Below are 17,593 nucleotides of genomic sequence, written 5' to 3' on the forward strand. Positions count from 1 at the left end.
GACTCCTGGTTTTGGCCCCGTCTAACCATTACTCCCCCTCCCACTGTTGTGTGGCAACCCTGAAGCCTTCAAGATGGCCTCAGCCAGGTTCACTTCAGGGGTTGACCTGGTGGGTGCGGTCCTTAAGCACCTCCATATTGACACTTCTCCCACTAGACCAAGGCTGGGCAGCTACGGCCCCTTTAAGACCCACGCTGGCTCAGGAATCCTGGGAGTTGAAGTCCACAGGTCCTAAAAGGGGGGCTTAGTTGCCCACCTCTGCGTTAGATCTTGGTTTGATTTCAGGACATTTGAGGTTTGAATGGGTGCCATAGATTGATCATGGCGCTGGTTGGCCAAATAAACGAGCTGCTCGCAGGGAGATAAATTTTCCACACTCTGGTCAGGCATCTTCTCCTAAATTGGCCTCGGTGGACGAATGCTTTTCCGGTAGCCTAGATTGCCGTTCTCTGGATTGTGTTTGATTAAATGATCTTTTTTTCCCTATCCTTGACTTTCTCTCTGCCCTTCCTAGGATCATTTCCAGCAACAGATCTCACATTGTCAAGCTACCTCTCAGCAGGGTATGTCACCAGCCTCCATTCTTTCGCTTGTAGTCAGTCCAGCCGCTCAAGGCCGAGCACGAGAACAGCGAAGCATCCTGTAACCAGGGGTGGGCTTCAGAGATTTTAGCAAGGGGTTCTCTGCCCAGTTGCTGGGTGGGTGTGGCCTAGTTGGCCTCCTGCACCATGGTGAGGGGGGGGGGAGGTGTTTTTGCCCTCCCCGGGTTCCGGAGGCTTTTTTTGAGCCTCCGGGAGGGTGAAAACAGCCTCCCCAGGCTCCAGAGGCCCTCTGGAGGCTGGAAATGGGCCTGTTTCTGCATTTCCCAAACTTCTTTTAGGCCCGTTTTTCACCCTCCACGAGCCTCCATGCACGCCCTGCACGTACCATCCAAAACGGGCCGTGTGGGGATTCCGGGGATGGGAGGGGCGGGGTGGGCAGGGCCAGTGAGGAGTGGGATTTGGGGGTTCTCCGAACTGCACAGAATCTTAGCTAGAGGTTCTCCTGAACTCCTGAGAACCCCCAGCAGCCCACCCCTGCCCGTAACTCAGTAGTAAATGACAGATTTTGCACGCAGCCAGTCCCGCGTTCCTTTCCTATCTCTTCCAGTTAAAAGGATGCGGCAAACCACTCACCTGGCAACCATCTCACCTGGTTCCCTAAACATCTACACCTTTTAAATGCTGTGAAGTTAGGCCCCCTTAAGCTGTCCTCCTGTAACCACTTCCCTGGGAGTAACCCCCATTCCCCCACCCCCCCCTTTGGAGTTCGCATTCTTTACAACATGCTGTAAGTGTGCCCTTATCGATGGCCTTTGTTAATTGGGTTTCGTTGGGATCCTTCCAAATGATTTGTTATTTTATTACTAATTATCGCTAAGTTAAGGGATGCAGTGGCTCAGTGGCTAAGACGCTGAGCTTGTTGATTGAAAAGTCGGCAGTTCAGCGGTTCGAATCCCTAGTGCCGCGTAACAGGGTGAGCTCCCGTTCCTTGTCCCAGCTTCTGCCAATCTAGCAGTTCGAAAGCAGGTAAAAAATGCAAGTAGAAAAATAAGGACCACCTTTGGTGGGAAGATAACAGCGTTCCGTGCGCCTTTGGTGTTGAGTCATGCCGGCCACATGACCACGGAGACGTCTTCAGACAGCGCTGGCTCTTCGGCTTTGGAACGGAGATGAGCACCGCCCCCTAGAGTCAGGAACGACTAGCACTAGCACTTCGCGATACTTATACTTTTCTCCCAGAGCTACTCGGTAAAAAGAACAGCACAGTTGCACTACCGTTTCTAAGTAAGAGTCAACGAACGTATCGGATACCCCCTTGAAGCCCTGTGTTTATATTTTACCATTTGTAAAAAGACTTCTAAAATGCTCATTAAAACCTTTTTTTAAAAACAAAACAGGATTAGGAAAAGGCAGGCTGTTAAATCAGAATTGGAGATTGTTGGCAGAAACTACCTTGCATGATGGTCCTTCTTTTTCTCTTTCTCTTTCTCTTTCTCTTTCTCTCTCTCTGTGCTGTTGTGCCCCTCTTCCCCCCCCCCTTCTCCTTTTCACGTGGGTCCGTTTCCCTTGGTAGCAGCTGAAATTTATGCACACCTCACACCAATTTCTCCTGCTGAGCAGTCCTCCTGCGAAGGAGGCTCGCTTCCGGACAGCCAAGAAATTGTACGGCAGCACCTTCGCCTTTCAGTAAGTCTCCAGACTCCGTTTCCCAGTCTCTCCCAGTCCCTCTCCCAGTCTGATCAGGATGAGAAGGGGTGATTCATGGTGCTTTATCAAGAGAATGTTCAGGCTTTCCTTTTCTCTTTTTCCTTTCCTTTCCTTTCCTTTCCTTTCCTTTCCTTTCCTTTCCTTTCCTTTCCTTTCCTTTCCTTTCCTTTCCTTTCCTTTCCTTTCCTTTCCTTTCCTTTCCTTTCCTTTCCTTTCCTTTCCTTTCCTTTCCTTTCCTTTCCTTTTCTTCCCTTCCCCTCCTCATTTCTCTTTTCTTGTCTTTTTTCTTGCCTTTTTTCTTTTTCTCTTTCCTTTCCTTTTCTTTTTCTTTTTTTCTTTTCTTCTTTTTTTCTCTTCTCTCTCTCTCCCCACCCCTCCCCTCCCCTCCCCATCTCATTTCTCTTTTCTTGGCTTTTTTCTTTTTCTCTTTCCTTTTCTCTTTTCTATTTTTTTCTCTTCTCTCTCTCTTCCCCCTCCCCCCCCCGGCATTCTCTCCTCGTTTTTTGCCTTTCCTTCAGGAAGCAGTGGTTTTTCAAGCAATTTCTGCAGATACCACTTAGCCTGGGGGGGTTGGTGGTCTGTACTCTGCCACAAGATCTTATATTGATGCTCGTGTGATTATCTATGGCAGCAGACAGTGCTGGCGAGTGACAAGTTTCTTTTTCTCTCCCCCCACTTCTCCCCCGCTCCCCCCAGTGGCTCTCACATTGAGAATTGGCATTCCATTCTGCGCAATGGGCTGGTCAACGCATCCTACACCAAATTGCAGGTAAGGGACTGTGGTGGGCTCCTGACATTCTCAACGGGACAGCTCGAATCGCAGGAGGCTGTGGGCTTCCTAGTCTAACAACCCCCCCCCCCCCCATTCTTCAGTTGATAATCATGGCCAGCCAGCTGACTGGTCCTGCTTCATCTGGGATCCCTTCCTGTCCAATTGGCTACAGGCAGCTCTGGATGTCCTCCCCTCAGTCCCGCCCCCGTGATACTCCTGCCCCTCCCCACTCCCAAGATTCTCTCGGAGCGACCTTTTGGACACTGACCTCTCCTCCCCAGCCGCTCTTCAGCCAGCCCTTCAGCAGTCCGAGTCCCCTGGTAAAGCATAAGGGCTCGGTGTGCTGGGCTGCAGCCAGCTTCAATCCCCTCGGTGCCCTTGTGAAATAGCATCGTGTGACTCGATGCATCAGGGCCTTGTGCCAGCCCTCGAGGCTGGCATGACTTAGCAACTCAGCGTGGATGAACTGCATCGCATCCCTAATGGTGTTTCTTGGAGGAAATGCTTTGCACTTCGCACCTTTCAGTTATGTTCATTGAAATAAATACACCCACACACCTGGACACCTACAGACACGCCAAACATTATTTTTCCATACAAGTGCGTTATGGCCTTAAAAATCTGATTTTATTTCTGCTTACCCTTTCTTCTGAGGGATTCAAGAGGACACGTTGTCCTCCTGTCCTTAACAACTACTACTTCTACTTCTACTACTACTACTACTAATAATAAGCCATAGCCATAGCACTTAGACTTATATACCGCTTCACAGAGCTTTCCAGCCCTCTCTAAGCGGTTTACAGAATCAGCCTCTGGTCCCCAACAATCCAGGTCCTCATTTTACCCACCTCGGAAGGATAAAAGGCTGAGTCAACCTTGAGCCTGATGAGATTCCATCTGCCAAACTGCTGGCAGCCGGTGATCAGCAGAAGTAGCACTCTTAACCACTGCGCCACTATGGAGTGGTGTAATAATAATAATAATAATAATAATAATAATAATAATAATAATAATAATAATAATAATAATAATTTGTGATGCATTTTTGAAGGTTCAGTTACCCTGTTTCATGTTTAATGAATAAAGTAAATAATAATAAATAATAATAAATAATAATAATAATAATAATAATAATAATAATAATAATAATAATAATAATAACAACAACAACTTTAAATAGTTCCTTGCAGCAACTAGCCCTCCTCTTTAAACCACGGAGTCAGCTCTGTGGTTGAGGGGGAATTTCTTCTGATTATGAGCCTAACAGTGAATAGCTGCAGCTGTGACATTTAGGGGGGAGGTGGGGGGGTGGGAGCAGATGATACTGTGTCCCTAAAAGGAGACCTGAAAAGACCAAGTAATTCTGGGGAATCCAAGAACCGACTCTTGACTTGGCTTGGACAGAGCGAAGAAGGAAATACGAGGGGGGGGGGAGGAGGCTTTTTCAGCCACCCTCCCCTACAGGTTTTTAACTCTTTCTTTCCCACGCCTACTTCCCCCTGCAGAAAACCCCTGTCTTCATTTGAAGAGCTGAACGCTCTTATCAAGCGGATCGAAGCAACAACCTTAACGTGGTTATACGCTGAGAAGTTAGCAGAGAGAGCCTTGCAGGAGAGCCCCTCCCCGCATTTCCCCGTGCTGTCTCCAGGAGGGGTGGGCTGGGATGCACCATCCCATGGCCCCGCATGGAAGGCTGGCTCAGTGGCAGCCAGCTTCTCTAGAATGAGGTAGCCTGGGGGAAGACCCCCCACCCCCACCCCCTGATCAGTGATTGGCTACTGTGCAGAATGGAACTTACTAGCCATAGCAGGAGACTCCGCAGCCGGGCTGGAGAAAGGCCAATATGTTTCTAGATAATTCCCGAGAGAGACAACACCGCAGCTTCTCAGGGCCCAGACCGTCCCGTGTCCTATCCTCTAGCCCAGGGGTGTCAAACTCAAGGCCCGTGGGCCGGATCCAGCCTGCGATGTGGTTGGATCCGGCCCGCGGGGCTATCTTGGTTTACCCAATGCGAAGAGGAAACATGTCAGCAGTTTGGGGAGTGGCGTCAAGCTGGCCACACCCACCCAGTCAGCCATGCCCGCCCTGTTCCCCCCCCCCCCCGAGGGCAACCCCAGCCCTGATTTATTTATTTATTTATTTATTAGTTCAATTTATATGCCACCCTCCTCCGAAGACTCAGGGCGGCTTACAATGCGTTAAGCAATAGCCTTCATACTTTTGTATATATCTGCTTAGTAGGGCTTTTGCCCCCCCCCCCCCCATAAGCGGTGTTTCTACAAAGTCAGCTTATTGCCCCCACAATCTGGGTCCTCAATTTACCTACCTCGGAAGGATTGGAAGGCTGAGTCAACCTTGAGCCTGGTGAGATCTGAACTTGATGCGGCCCTCAATGAAATTGAGTTTGACACTCCTGCCCTAGCCTGGTTTTGTTTTTGTTTTTGTTTTTGTTTTTGTTTTTTTGTTTTTTCTGGCTCACATTGGTGTTTTTCTGCAAGCTGCATGGAGCAGCCTATGGCAAAGGCATCTATCTGAGCCCCATCTCCAGTATTTCCTTTGGATACTCAGGTAAGCGGCTCTTCCCGTCGTCCCTCCATCTGTCAGTGCACCTCATGTCCTGCACATGCGCTTGCCTTGCATCCAAGAGCCGCTCTCACCCTCCCCTCCCCTCCCCTCCCCCCCTCTGTTCTTCATCCACATGCTCCGAGGGTGGGGAAGGGACCATTCACTCCACGCATCTGGGTTGATTCCTTTGGCGGACATCTCGAGCATCTCGAACTGGGGTCGGCAGCCGGCACTAACCTTGGCCCTGTCTTCTTCCCCCCCCTTTTGGGGTGGGGAGCCTGACCTAGGGCCCCTTCTCCTCCTCCTCCTCCTCCTCCTGAGAAGGTTCTCCTGCCCTTAAGGATGATTTCCCTCCGTTGTGTCCTGAGAAGGTTGCGTACGTGCGGAGCAGGTTGCTCGCTTGAGGCCATCGGAATGGGTGGATTCTGCCGTCCCGTCGCAGTGGGCTGTCATGAAGTTTGGGATACGGTCAGGGGTGGGCTTCAGATCCTTTAGCAACGGGTTCGCTGCCCCGTTGCTGGGTGGGCATGGCCATGGTGGGCCTGGCCTAGTCGGCTGCCTGCACCACAGTGGGGAGGGGGGCATTTTTCGCCCTCCCCAGGCTCCGGAGGCTTTAACTTGAGCCTCCGGGAGGGCGAAAACTGCTTCCCCCCGTAGTCCGGAGGCCCTCCAGAGGCTGGAAACATGCCCGTTTCTGGACTTCCAGAACCTCTGGTAGGCCTGTTTTTTGCCTTCGCAGACCTTCCACGCGGCCCCTGCACTTACCTGGAATGATGAACGGGCCATGTGGAGACTCCTGGGAGGGGAGGGGACGGGGTGAGGGGGGCCAGCCAGGGGTGGCATTTGGGGGTTCATCGAACTCCAGCAATCCTTGGCTAGAGGATCGCCTGAACCCTGCCGAACCCCCAGGAGCCCACCCCTGGATACGGTGTGCCTTGGCTTGTTTTAAGCTTGTTTTAAGACTGTCAGGGAATATCCCAAGTACACCAGGTACACAATTGGGACAGATGCGATCCCCGTCACCATTGCATGATGCACCTGGGGCCCGCCTTACTTGCACATTTGCCTCCAAGTCTCCACAGAGACTTTATTTTTATTAAATGAGGCACGGTTGGCCTTTAGCCCTCCCAGACGTCCTGCTTTTTACGGTTTCTATTCTGCTGCCTGCCAGGAGCTTCTCTCCAGCTTCCTGAGGTTGATGTCCTACAGATAGGTTGGGCCCCAACTCTTCCGTCTCTTCCGTCTCCAACTGAGAGGAACACATTTGGAATGCAGCTAAGCAAACAAAACAGGAGGGTTGACTTCATGCTTCTTCGTTTTATCCTCTGATTTTATTTTATTTTGTACTATTAAGAATAGATACTATAACCTCCTCGTTCATCCAAATCAGTTGGCTGGCTCTTTAAGCAGATGGATCAAAATGGAAAAACACTGAATGAGACAGTGTCACAGAGTCCTTTTTTTATTTTTTATTTTATTTTTTTTAAAAAATGCCCATCCTCCTCCAAAGAATGAAGATCTGCAGATAGATACCTCCCATTTTTTTGTTTCACAGACACGATACCATTTGGTTCTGGAGTGAGAAAGTGAGGGGCAGCCATCCCCGATCAAGGGGTTGCAGGTGGCAACGTGTTAAATTAGTTTTAATCCTTCTTCTTTTTTTTTTTTGTAGCCGAATATGTTATTGTGAGCTCAGCTTGTTGATTAGTTTAAGGTTCAGTGTATTGTGCAAAGCCTGTACATGGGTTAATTCGGTAACCAGGTTACATATACTTATGAACGCAGACTTTAAGGTCTATTCCTGTGTAGGAATAAAGAAAGCAGCTGGATACCAACCACACGCCAAATGAATGTTTAGACCTTGCCTTACAAATTAGTTGAGAATGTGAGATGAACCCTGTTTCTTCTTGATGACCACTTACAAAGTCTTCGTTTTCTGAAAATGCCTTTGAAGTCTTTGTGGGATACAGAATTATATCACTGAGGCTGGAGTTTAGCTTTGCGGCGTGTTAGCTTTGTGCTCGTTTTATTTTGATTGAAGGATTAAAAGAAGGGGGGGGAAAGCTTGGCAGGCAGCAAGGAATCTGTTGTGAAGCCACGTGTTAGGTCAAGGGTGCTTGACTCACTGGATCTCTTTTGATCATGTTCGCTGTTCGCATTACTCCACTCGCCACAAAGCTTTGCATCAGTGACTAAGAGCACCGCTCGCATGCAGGCTAGGAGATCAAGCACGTCCCGGTGTCCCCCATGGCGGCTTCTTCTTACCTTCTTTATTGTCCACGCAGGGATGGGGAAAGGGCAGCACCGGATGCCCTCCAAGGATGAGCTGGTGCAGAGGTACAACCGAATGAACACGATTCCCCAGGTAACGGATTGCATGCACAGTGGTTATGCAGATCTTTGGATCTGCTGTGGACCTACCACATTGGGTGTCATAAGCAGATGTAGGAGGAGACCCAGCTGAGCCTGAAGGAGGGGTCAGCCGCGTCGTCAGTCCCTTCAGGCCCACAAAAGATCTAAGTCCAGCCCACCTTGAATTCCGTCGACTCTTATCTACCGCCAATTTGCTTTGACCGTTAGTAGTTCAGATTCTTGTAGAGAACTTTAAGCTTGCAATCAACCCTTGTATTCGTTTGAACTGCCTGGATTTCCTGATTTCCCATGCTCTCTCTTTGTTGCACTTTTGTTGTGATGCGGGGGGGGACACGCCCATTTCTTTTAGGGAGAGCACCTATGGGAGCTCAGGGACAGAAGCCAAGGAGGGCAGGATGGGGAAATCTGTGGCAAGGGCCAAACGAGAGGGGCGAGGAGGCTGATTCTGGATCTCTGCTTTCGTCCCCAGACGCGATCCATCCAGTCCAGATTCCTGCAGAGTCGCAATCTGAACTGCATCGCGCTTTGTGAAGGTGAGTTTGAAAAGCGAGCCTTCAGTTGACTTCTCCGGTTCACTCCTGTGAGATTTTACTCATCCTGTTCGTCCACTTCCTTTGTTTGTGCAAATGCTAATGGATGGATTATTCACAGAAAGAAAAGAGGTGGAAACATCTTATCTATGGAGATTTTCAGTCATTCAGGTCATGGTTGTCCCAAAGAAGCTTTTTTTCAGAAGACAACTGGACTGTCTTTGATTTTCCCTGAAGCAGGGCAGGATGGGGAAATTAGTGGCAAGGGATAAGTTTTGCTTCTCATCCAAGGAGCTTCTTCAGTTCTTTTCAAGGGAAAAACCAAGGCAGTCCAGTTGGGAAACTTTTTGGAAAAAGCACCTTTGGGACATCATGCAGGCTTTGCAGAGTTAATCTGAGGGCCCGATTACTCCTGCAGTTCATTTCAATAGTGGCCAAGCTGGTACCTTTTCTGACCCAGGCTTCCCCAAAAAGCACAAAGCAGAATCCTGGTCCCAAGAAAACCCCTTTTATTAAGCAAACAGTGAATTCCTCTCATTCGCCTTCAGCAAAGGGAGAATTTACAGTCACAGACCTTATCTAGCTTGGAGAGCTGCCAGGCCGATATCTTCAAAACTTGGCAAGGAGTCTCAGAGAGTCACAAACCAATTAAGTGAACTAATTGTCTCCTGTAAACTCCACTCCCCGTTCGCTCCTCTTTTATTCCCTCTGGGAGGAGCCATTCATTGTCCACCTGTGGCCTTACTCCCAAGTCGACCCTTGTTCTTTAGCTGTTCCCTTTGTCTGGCAACCCTGTGCATGCACACACTGGGAACAGGCTCCAGCTGTTTGTCTGCCTCACTGATGTCTGACTCCGAAGGCAGCTGATAACTGGCATCCGGTCCTGGCCCCCTCTCTGCCTCCGACGCAGAGCCCTTATCAGAGCCTTCCCCAGACTCCAGGACTGGCCCATCTTCCTCCCCAACCTCTCACTGTCTGAATCTGCTGCCAGCTCTGCTGGCGGGCCACAACAGTACTCTGGAACCCTTCAATTTGCCTCTCTGGCATAAAGGGGGCAAATTGGTGCAAGCTATGTCAATCTCTCCCTGTTCTGTTGTTGAGCCCTTCTTCCTTTGCAGTGATCACATCAAAGGATCTCCAGAAGCATGGCAACATCTGGGTTTGTCCTGTGTCTGACCACGTCTGCACCCGCTTTTTCTTTGTGTGAGTAAGCTCAGTCCCCTTAACCACGTGGGAGGAGAGGCTGCTCTCTCGGTGGGACAGCTCAGGAGCCAGATACACAACAGTGGGCTTGATGGGAAGGAGGGACCCTCGAAAAAGAGACCCGTTTCATAGTCCTCCCCCCTTCCGCCCCCTTCCTCACAGGTACGAAGACGGCCAAGTCGGGGACGCCAACATCAATACTCAGGACCCTAAAATTCAGAAGGAGATCATGCGTGTAATTGGCACTCAGGTCTATACAAACTGAGAGGGTGGAGGAGCCCCTCCCTTCAGACTGTGCTGGCGCTGCCCCGGGGGGGGGCAGGAAAAGGGACCGTTGTTGGAGACCGTACATGGACTCTGCCTGGCTGAAGACTTGAGACCCAAACGGAGGGAGCAACCACTGTCAACGTCTGGACCGCGGATGCCAGGGCAGGCAGCCCCGGAGGGGGCGCAGCAGCTCCATCCTTCCCCATCCGTAGAGTTGAGCGGGTGGACTTGGACCAATTCCTGTGAACGGTTGGAGTGGTTAAGAGTTTGCATGCCCACGTTTTCGGCGACGGCGTTTTTAACCGTGAAAACGAGCAAAAAAGCAAAAACAAAACAAAAAACCCCACAATGAAACAGCCCCAGAGAGAGAGAAAGAGAGAGAGAGAGAGAGAGAGAACGCGCGCGTGCGAGCAAGCGGTTTTAGCTTATTAAAATTCTCTTTGAAAAAAAACGCAGCTCTCGGTGCCCCCGTGCCGGTCCTTTTTCAAAACCAGCCAACAGATGTTAAGGTTTTTTTTTCTCTTGTTTCTGCAGGAGAGCTGTGCACTTCCCTTTGCGCCCACTTTCTCCATTTGTGTGTGTGTGTGTGTGTGTCTGATGAGGTGGTTGTTTTTGTCATTGTTGCAATTATACTTTCAGACCTTCGAGTCGTTTATGGAACAATCCGGTTTTTGTTCAGATTAGGATTTAGGAAGTGCCAAGGTTTGGATTTCTGTTATTCCCCTCCTTTTCCCAGACTACATGAAGAAAGGACTCTATTCACATATATCCCCCCCCCCCATGGAAATATACTTCCCTCTACCCAGGTGGTCTGGGGAATCCATCTCTGGATGTGTACCCACGACCACATTTAACCATTTTTGTGGCAGGTTGGAAGGAGGGAGGAGCGGCTGTATCGGGTGGGATTCAGCCGGTTCGTACTGGTTCTGGCGAACCGGTAGTTGTGACCTGCAGGTGGGCCTGCCCACTCCCCCTGGCCCTATGCCCTCCTATTTAGCTGTGTTTTTTAAGCCGCGCGCATGTGTGCAAAGGCACGCGAGCAAAGCACGCGCTCTCACATTTTCGGTGCTGGGGCGAACCGGTTGTTAAATTATACGAAGCCCACCTCTCGTCTGTATCACACATATTTTGATGGACATATCGATATAGGAGGTGAGGATCTGTTGTTGCTCTTTCTGTTTGGTTTCCGAACTGTGACACCTTGTGTTGAGTTTTCATTGATTCTTCGCTGCCAATGGCAGCAAAACACAATCAGGTTTTAGCCAACATAATTCGCATAATTATGGATTGTCAATCCATATTTGTGGATTGTCCACTTCAGAATCAGAATAGAGCTGGAAGGGACCTTGGAGATCTTCTAGTCCAGCTCCTTGCTCAAGCAGGAGACCCTATACCATTTAAGACAAGTGACTGTCCAATCTCTTCTTAAAAGCCTCCAGTGAGGTTCAGAAGTTGGCGGCCTCCAACTTCTGAAGGGAAGCTCTTCCATTGATTAATTGTCCTCACTGTTAGGAAGTTTCTCCTTAATTCCAGGTTGCTTCTCCTCTTGATTAGTTTTCATCCATTGTTTCTTGTCCTGCCTTTTGATAATTTAGAAAATAAACTGACCCCCTCTTCTTTGTGGCAGCCTCACAAATACTAGAAGACTTCTCTCATGTCCCTCCCTAGTCCTTTTCTCTAACCCGAATCCTGCAACTGTTCTTCGTATGTTTTGGACTTCTGGACTAGGAGAAGAGGAGGTTAAGGTCCCTGCCCCCTTGCCTCCTGGATCTTCCCCCTCCCACTTTCTGTTGTCTGCTGTGTTCTGTGCTGTCTTAGGAAGGGCCGATAGGAAAGAAAATCAAAGATGACGAGGAGATCAGATAGGACCAGATTTCTTGGGAAAAAGTTGTGGTGTTAGGAATTTGGGGGTCAGAACCTGGAATCCAGTCCTCATACTCTTGACAGATCGTGGAGCAAAAAATAAGGGACAAAGCTTGATGACGAGCACAAGAGGTTCTAGACCAGCGTTCCTCAAGCTTTGGCCACTTTTAAGACGAGTGGACTTCGACTCCCAGAATGCCGGCTGGGGAATTCTGGGAGTGGAAGTCTACCCATCTTAAAGTGGTCAAGATTGAGGAACGCTGGTCTAAACAATATGTCATTCGGGAAACCTACCAGTCTTCCAAAATTTTGTCCAGTATGCTTATCAGATGACAGTATCTATGAATGGGTCCCTCTTCTAAGTAAGCTGCAACTTATGAGGAGGTGCATTTTGGATTCTTTTAACACCTGGTCAAATTTAGGCCTCATCTGCTTATCTCCATCCCTTTGGAGCTAGGGACCTCATCTCAGCTAGGGATATTTCTGTCTTGGACTCAAAACTCACAGAGGCAAATGATCCGCCCTGCAGCTACATCTTCTCAACATTTAGAACCCAAAAGCATATTTATGGTTCTGTGGAGCCAGGAAATTCCTTTGTCCCCTGATTCAAGTTTGGGCTTTTGTTGAGGAATTTCCCAGAGACTGGATATTGAAGCATAAGGAAAGGTAAAGGTAAAGGTTCCCCTCGCACATACGTGCTAGTCGTTCCCGACTCTAGGGGGCGGTGCTCATCTCCGTTTCAAAGCCGAAGAGCCAGAGCTGTCTGAAGACGTTTCTGTGGTCATGTGGCCGGCATGACTCAATGCCAAAGGCGCACGGAACACTGTTACTTTCCCACCAAAAGTGGTCCCTATTTTTCTACTTGCATTTTTTACCTGCTTTCAAACTGCTAGGTTGGCAGAAGCTGGGACAAGTAACGGGAGCTCAGCCCGTTATGTGGCACTAGGGATTCGAACCTCTGAACTGCCGACCTGATCGACAAGCTCAGCGTCTTAGCCACTGAGCCACCGCATCCCTTATGAAGCATAAACAATGAGCCAATTGAAGTTTTTGGTGCTGTTTCGCCCAGCGAGAATACAAGAGTACGGTGAAATTTAAAGTAGGACTACTTAAATAAAGCGGTAGACTGCTTCCAAAGAGCGAAGAAGCTTTGGAGGAAGAAACCTTTTGAGAAGAGACTCACGCAAACAATCCGGTCAAATTCCCACTGGACTGTGCTTTATTTCAGTCTAAGCAGAATATCATTTTAACTACAGAGCTACAGAGATCACAACGCCCATTTGTCTGTCTTTATTATTATACTACAAGGAAATCATAAGAAAGACCAATCAAAAGAATCGTATAATCCACTGGAATGCCAAAAAAATGCTCCCCACCGTTGGGAGGCAGTGTTCCTATGGAGGATGGAGGATGTGTGTTTGTGTGCGTGGAAATGGGAATGGGAATGGGAATGGGAATGGAGGGGAGGGGAGGGGGAAATAGATGGCCTAAAGAAAGCTCCTGTTTCCAAATTCAGGAGTTGGGGGGTGGGGGTGGGGCAGAGCAGAAAAAGAGACTTAAGATTGGGAGCATTGCCATTGAGACAGCCAAACTAGGCACAAGCTATTGTTGCATGTGGACCTTCAATGAGACCTCAATCTGGCTATCCAGGATAAGAATTCTGTAGCCAAAGATCTTACTAAAATGAATAACCAACTACCGGGAGTGCGGGGTGTGGGAATCTCATCAGTTGGTCCAACAGCAGACTTTGGATGGTGAGGATCTTAATGTGGCTGTTTTTATCAACTCATTTAATTCAGATTTCCCCCATCATGGAGATATTTTGAATTTCTATCAGCCTCTAAGCAGGTACCACATTGGGGAATGATGACTGACGTTTCCATTTTCCTTAGATGCATTCTTACCTTCCCCAAACCTTCCCATTTCCTGCATAATTCCTGCACACCTTTACATTTTAGGAAGTGGGGAATAGTTGTTAGCAGTAGCACTTCGACTTATATACCACTTCATAGTGCTTTTTACAGCCCTCTCTAAGCGGTTTACAGAGTCAGCCTCTTGCCCCCAGCAATCTGGGTCCTCATTTTACCCACCTTGGAAGGAGGGAAGGCCGAGTCAACCCTGAGCCTGGTGAGATTTGAACTGCCAAATTGCAGGCAGCCGGCAGTCAGCAGAAGTAGCCTGCAGTACTGCACTCTAACCACTGCTCTGTTGACCTCTTCCTGCTGTTGACGTTTTTTAAATTTTTGTGGGGGCTGAAAGAAAACAATAACAATTATGCAGAAGGGGTGCAGAGGAGCATGGGAGTCAGGAAGTGATTGGAGGGAAGGTAATTTTTATTGAAATCCCGTGTGTCCACTCGAGTTTTTGGCAGCTTTCAAATGACCCTGATGGGGAGGAAAAATGCAGGAGGTACAGATTTTCTTAAAAGGTTTTGTGACTCCGTAATATAACCGTATTCACAACCAATTTTTTTTTCCACTCCCCTGTGCTTTGTAATCTGGATGGGAACCCGATGGTTATTCAAGGGCTTGGGGGGGGGGGAAAGAGCAGAAATATCTTGCATACAGAAAGCCAAATCTACAATTCATACCATGATTTTTTTTTAAAGGAACAACAATTGTGGAAAGTTTTTTTTTGAAACGGGTCATTTCCCCAAACATAATCCTTTACATAAACGGGCCACTTCAATGGCGGTGGCCTTTAAACATCATATTAGAAACAGTGGCCTCTTTGCCACGCCTTCTGTTGGGCTAAATTCTAGAGACACCAATTTGTCACGCTTGTGAATGAAAAGAAGCACTCTTCCCTCTATAGAGGTGCATAGACACATGGGCGAGTTGGTCATCGCTACATCCACCATCAATTTGGTTGTCAAGAAAGATTACGATTATACTCGGCATAGACTTCATCCCTGGGTCCTCATGACTTCCAAGTGTGGTGCCAAGAGGGTTCCCAACCAAGGATGATGTTTCAAGGGGGCAGGAGGCATCGTAGGCCTTGACCCATTGACCCAAGCAGAAGCTGGAGGAAAGGGAGAAGGTTGGAACAGCAGAAGGAACGCCAACCTGGTGTCAAAAGTAGAAATCCCTTCTACTCGTTTACTGAAAACAACGTAGAGCATTTGCCAAACCGCAAATTCTCATTCCAGGTAGCCTCTCTAACATCTTGCTTAGAGGTTCTACATATTCCAACTGCTGTAAAAGAAACTCAGGTTGGTCAACTCCCATTCATCAGGATAGACATATTAACAGTAGAAGTATTTGTGTTTTGCTCTCCTAGAATGATTTATTGAACAAACACGTGCCTTCCAGATCTGGTTTAGTACCCAATGTAGGGAAAATGGCTCTTTGGAGACCTTTGATCCAAAAGATCTTTTAATTCCAGCTATGTGGAGGTTGTCTGTACTGAAGAAACCAGAAAGGGAGATTTAATTTTATGGCACTATTTCTGATGATGGGTATTGAGCAAAATACGTTTTAATAGACCTCCTCTTTAAGTTGCAAGGGCCAGTTCTGCTGGAATTCATAGGGATCCGTACCAGGAAGTCCTCTCGATCCCATCTGAATTCGCGGCATAGCCTAGCCCCTCAAGTTCCCCAAAATATTTGTTTTCATGGATATTCTTTTACAGTATCCCTTATACATTTATTTATTTGTTTATTTTAAAAAAATCTTTTAACGTCACCTTCTTCAAAACCATGCTTTCTAGGAAACGATGAGTAACAAAATCTTCAGCAAGGACTCGGCTACACACACACACACAAAAAGGAGGATGGTTCTGTATTGGAGGTAGCTTTTGCAGTAAGACCCACTCTGCGTCCCATCTAACGTCTAGACCATAATAACAAAAACATAGCCCTTAAAAAGATGTAAGCGGTTTGTGCTTTATGGCAGTAGCGGGCAACCGTTTTCGGTGGGATGCGTCTGTGTGCCTTGAGTTCTCGCTTCCGGATGGGTTTGGATAATGACCCAGCTGATCCAGTCAGCTGTTAGTCTGGGCAGGGAGAGGAGAGCCCCCATATATTGTCGCAGGGAGAGGAGAACCCCCATATCTTGATGCCACGGGGTGGCCTGACTTTCAGTGGCTGGGAAAATGGCAGGCCAGGCTCTTTCCTTTTTTTTTTTTTTTAAAAAAAAAGTCTTTGAAACGAAGCTGAGAAATGAATACTTACAACAGGATCAACACCAACATTTCCTTTCATCACCACCCCCTTCCTCAAGATGATTGTGGGATGATGGGAAGTAAAACTCAAGAGACAGAATCCATAGATAAGCCCAGCCCCCTTGACTCTTTTGGGGGAAGGGCTACTCTACGACTTGGCCTCCTTCCAGAGAGAGTTAAACCCTTCCATGAACCCTTTCTCCTCTTCCCCAGGAGACAGCTAATGCCCCCTCCCCCATGTCCAGTAGCACCACAGACCCACATTTGACCAGGTTGTGGTGGCCTGCACAGAACAAGGCCATTGGCCCGGTACCCCCTGTTGTGTGCTTTGCAATGCTTTGGAAGGCGTCCAGCCGAAATGAAGCATTTATATCACAATTTTGCGGTGGCCATTTTTATGGTTTAGCATTAAAAAAAAAATTAAAATATGGGGGTGGAAGCCACCTCTGACCCACACACCACTCATCATCGCTCACTCAGGAGTTACGGACACTGGGGGTTTAGCTTATGAAAACGGTAGCCAACAGAATAGATAGCATTCTTTTACACTCTTCAGATGTGTGGACTTAAATTCCAGAATGCTCAAGAGCGACATGACCACTGCTGAACGTTCTTGAACTTGAAGTCAACCCATCTAGATTAAGGGTCTCCAACCTTGGCAGCTTTAAGACTTGTGGACTTCCAACTCCTAGAATTTTTGGCTTCTGCGAATTGAAGTCCACACGTCTTGAAGTTGCCAAGGTTGAAGGCCCCTGATCTAGAGGGCACCTATGTTTGAGAAGGTCCTTAAATTAGAAATAAGAAGGAGATACCACAATATGTTATCTTTCTTCCATTTTATATACAGAACTGGACACATTCAGGCTTTGGCACCTTAAATTGTCTGCCTTCACCTCATACCCTGCAAGGATGTTCATTTCCACCATCCCTGGACTTCTTTTTTTTCTAAAACTAAAAGGAATGTTATTTACATTAAAAAAATGCTTTGCTGTAAGGCAAAACTCGGATCCCTTCATTCTGACAAGCCTAGAGAGTTAACAAAAAAAAATCAGAGGTATCAATCTTTTTCCTTGTCCTTGGTCATCATTGTTAAAAGGTATTCAAGCAGTTGTAGAGAATGGATACATAAAAAAAGCAACCCGCAACATTCGCAACGGCACAATATGTGCATCCAACATATTCCACCGATTATAGTGTTCATAGTTTCCTGATCGAATATCTGGGAAGAAAAAGAAATGGTTGGCAAAGAAGGGATATTATTGAAAGTGGCATGCATCTTTCTGTGCTTTTAATAGAATGAATGGAAGGAAAAAAAAAACTGACAGATTTCCTTGACAGGTTTTTTTTACAAGAGCCCTTCAACATTGTCCCTCCCCAACCCTCCTTGACCTTGGCCAAAAAAAATCAAGCGTGACAAAGGACAGATTTTCTTGTAACCCACCAGTTACCCTTTACAGAGGCCTATCTGGCGAGAGTAACCAGGACTGTCCCTAAATCTAATTTATAGATTTGTCTTTGTAGATATAACATGGTCTTCTTTTTTTGTGAATGTAGCTGGAAAACTATAGAGTGGAACTTGGATGGTTTTCGACAGCTGGCCTTGAAAGAAG

At 47.8% G+C, this 17,593-nt stretch overlaps 1 protein-coding gene across 1 annotated transcript in view; it reads left to right on the top strand.

Moving 5' to 3' along the window:
- PARP6 (poly(ADP-ribose) polymerase family member 6) overlaps positions 1 to 10,356 on the top strand; it is a 28,301-nt gene extending 17,945 nt beyond the window's left edge. The window contains exons 16-23 of the mRNA XM_070953914.1: positions 515 to 563; positions 2,116 to 2,228; positions 2,946 to 3,018; positions 5,520 to 5,589; positions 7,872 to 7,951; positions 8,429 to 8,492; positions 9,608 to 9,692; positions 9,855 to 10,356. Coding sequence (XP_070810015.1) covers positions 515 to 563; positions 2,116 to 2,228; positions 2,946 to 3,018; positions 5,520 to 5,589; positions 7,872 to 7,951; positions 8,429 to 8,492; positions 9,608 to 9,692; positions 9,855 to 9,957 — 637 coding nt within the window. The 3' untranslated portion in view covers positions 9,958 to 10,356. The remainder of the gene's footprint in view (positions 1 to 514; positions 564 to 2,115; positions 2,229 to 2,945; positions 3,019 to 5,519; positions 5,590 to 7,871; positions 7,952 to 8,428; positions 8,493 to 9,607; positions 9,693 to 9,854) is intronic.
- The last annotated feature ends 7,237 nt before the right edge of the window (positions 10,357 to 17,593 follow it).

The sequence above is a fragment of the Pituophis catenifer genome, unplaced genomic scaffold (assembly GCF_029215685.1).
Source record: "Pituophis catenifer annectens isolate HBS135680 unplaced genomic scaffold, rPitCat1.0.hap2 SCAF_14, whole genome shotgun sequence".
Classification (NCBI taxonomy): Eukaryota; Metazoa; Chordata; class Lepidosauria; order Squamata; family Colubridae; genus Pituophis; species Pituophis catenifer.